At 39.5% G+C, this 2,802-nt stretch overlaps 1 protein-coding gene across 1 annotated transcript; it reads left to right on the forward strand.

Annotated features, from left to right (window-relative positions):
- Positions 1-595: 595 nt before the first annotated feature.
- On the forward strand, positions 596-1,537 carry LOC142422987 (olfactory receptor 2AE1-like). The gene has a single exon (XM_075528187.1). It carries the CDS (start codon positions 596-598, stop codon positions 1,535-1,537), a length of 942 nt encoding a protein of 313 aa, XP_075384302.1.
- Positions 1,538-2,802: the final 1,265 nt, after the last annotated feature.

Here is a 2,802-nt window from a genome sequence, read left to right on the forward strand (position 1 = left end):
CTGCAGGTTCCAGTCTGTTCTTGATATGCCCCACTTAGCAGTCATCTTCTCTTCCTGCCTTCTTGACCTGCAGAGTTCAATTTTAGCACTGGGCACAAAGGTAACAGCCTTATGGAGAATGCTAACCAACTTCCACAACTTCAGAAGAAAGATCCTATAATAAAATTATCTTATACATGTATATTGATATCTACATGTTTTTATGTGTATAGATATACACCCAAACACACACATATATATATTTATACACACACATACATATATATCCTAGAAAGGGTATGTATTAAATATTCTATAATTAAATCCAGACAAAGACAATGAGCTAAGAGAAGCGACTATGATTTAGAAGTTTTGTATTTAATATAGTCTAGATATTCTGTAATTCAATAATTTGTGAAGATAAAGTTTTAGGTCTCTCTCGCCTTTTAAAAGGTGATTTTAATAGTTAAAGCTACTCAATAATTACGGTAGAAAAACACACCACAAATCACTTCTTAGATCAAAAGATGCATATTGTCAGGTATAGCAAACAGTTGTATTTCTGATATTACAGTTTATATCAACTTTATATTTCCTAGGGATATGAAAAGAAGAGATGTGGCTGAGGAATCACACTTCTTCCCTGGAAGACTTCTTCCTTGAAGGGCTCTTTGATGACTCCCTCACCCATCTTCTCCTTTTCTCCTTGACGATGGTGGTTTTCTCCATTGCAGTGAGTGCCAACACCCTCACCATCCTCCTCATCTGTGCTGATGCTCGCCTTCATACACCGATGTACTTCTTGCTCAGCCAGCTATCCCTCATGGACCTCATGCATGTCTCCACTACCATCCCCAAGATGGCGACCAACTACTTATCTGGCAAGAAGTCCATCTCCTTTGTGGGCTGTGCCACCCAGCACTTCCTCTATTTATCTGTGGGTGGTGCCGAGTGTCTCCTTCTGGCCCTCATGTCCTATGACCGCTATGTTGCCATCTGTCATCCACTGCACTATGCTGTCCTCATGAGCAGAAAGTTGACATTGATGATGGCTGTCACGTCATGGTTAGGAGCATCTGTGCACTCCCTAATGCACACCGTGATTTTGATGCACTTCCCTTTCTGTGAACCCCGGAAAATCTCCCATTTCTACTGTGAGTTTCCAGCTGTTGTGAAGTTGGTATGTGGAGACATCAGTCTTTATGAAACCATAGTGTACATCAGCACCATCATAATACTTCTCATTCCCATCTCCCTGGTCTCCACGTCCTATGCCTTCATCGTCCACAGTGTGATTCAGATGCACTCAGCTGGAAGCAAGAGAAATGCCTTTGCTACCTGTAGCTCTCACCTCACTGTTGTTTTCCTCTGGTTTGGTGCTGGTATATACTCATATATGAGGCCCAGGGCTCTGCGGACTCCATTGCAAGACAAGGTTGGCTCAGTGTTCTACAGCATCATCACTCCCACACTGAATCCTCTGATTTACACTCTCCGGAATAAGGATGTAGCTAAGGCCCTGAGGAAAGTGCTAGGGAGAGGTAGTACCAACCACTGACTATAAGAGTAGTTATCCTGAATACAGAGTGGTAAGGGTTAATGTCCTTGAATCAACTGGAGAAAATCTCTAACATCACAGATAACTGGACAGAGACTTCAAGATATGATATTCTTGATATTTTTGACTACTGCAAAAGTATGAAATATATGCATTGCATTGACTTAGAATTAATAGTTAACAGAAAACTCCTCAACTCTTCTTGGGTACAGGTGTTGAACTACATGGCACATTTAGACAGTTACATGAAACTTCTACTTTCCTTTAAATGAGGACATTCTTTTTGTATTCTGAGAAGAGTATCAAGATTAAAAAACCCTCAATATTATTTTTGCAATAAAAAACACATAAAATATGACTTTGGAGAGTATTTATGAAATTGGAATGGCTGCTTCAGAGATAAAATATGAGAAGTCAATCATACGAAAGTTGAATTCATAAACACTTAATGTTCTTGAGTTTCAACGTCTGAAATTCAAAATGGAAAAAATAATGTGTATTATACTATTGTGATATTTGCCATACTTAAAAGACATTTATTGAAATGAACACTGTGAGAGATGCAAAATTTTTGCCTAACTTAACTCTGACATCTCTAAAGATCTCGGTCATCTCATGTGTTTATTGGGAAAAAATTAAGTTGTCTGGTAATTGTAGGTATACTAATTGTCCATATTAGTCCCACGCTAGTGAAAGGGCTCTCAATGATAGAAGCAGAAAAGAACATTCTGATCGAATAGATAGAAATAAGAAACTGATTTAGATACTATTACCCACATAGCCACCGACTGCCAAGTTGTTCCACTGAAACTGTCCAAAGAGGACAAGAGAAAAAGGTATCCAATGAAGAGAGGGTGACTTGGATTAGCAATATTCAGACGGGTCAGTGGCGTAATCATAACCCTCTGGCATGCAGGAATCTCTTGTGTGTGGCTATCTGCTTCATTTGGGCAACAGATCTTCTCTAGCTCGCTCACCAGATTATCCGTGCTCTCTCCTGCATCATCAATATCCTCTTTCTATTTTACCAACGCCATAGCATATGCTTTGACATTGCTCAGAGTAACGAAGACCTTCCCTTGACTCTGTAAAAATTACAAACGTTCACGGAAAAAACTCCTCTGAGCCATTTCTCTTTGCTCTCATCCTCTCTAGAGCCCACTTTTGTTGACTTTTATTATTATAAAAATATTGATACCCCGGGTGGAAAGTGAAAAACTAAAAACGCCATGTTGGCGCATCAAGTGGCCAAGCTGTAGATCATG

This window comes from Tenrec ecaudatus, chromosome 12 (genome assembly GCF_050624435.1).
Source record: "Tenrec ecaudatus isolate mTenEca1 chromosome 12, mTenEca1.hap1, whole genome shotgun sequence".
Lineage (NCBI taxonomy): Eukaryota > Metazoa > Chordata > Mammalia > Afrosoricida > Tenrecidae > Tenrec > Tenrec ecaudatus.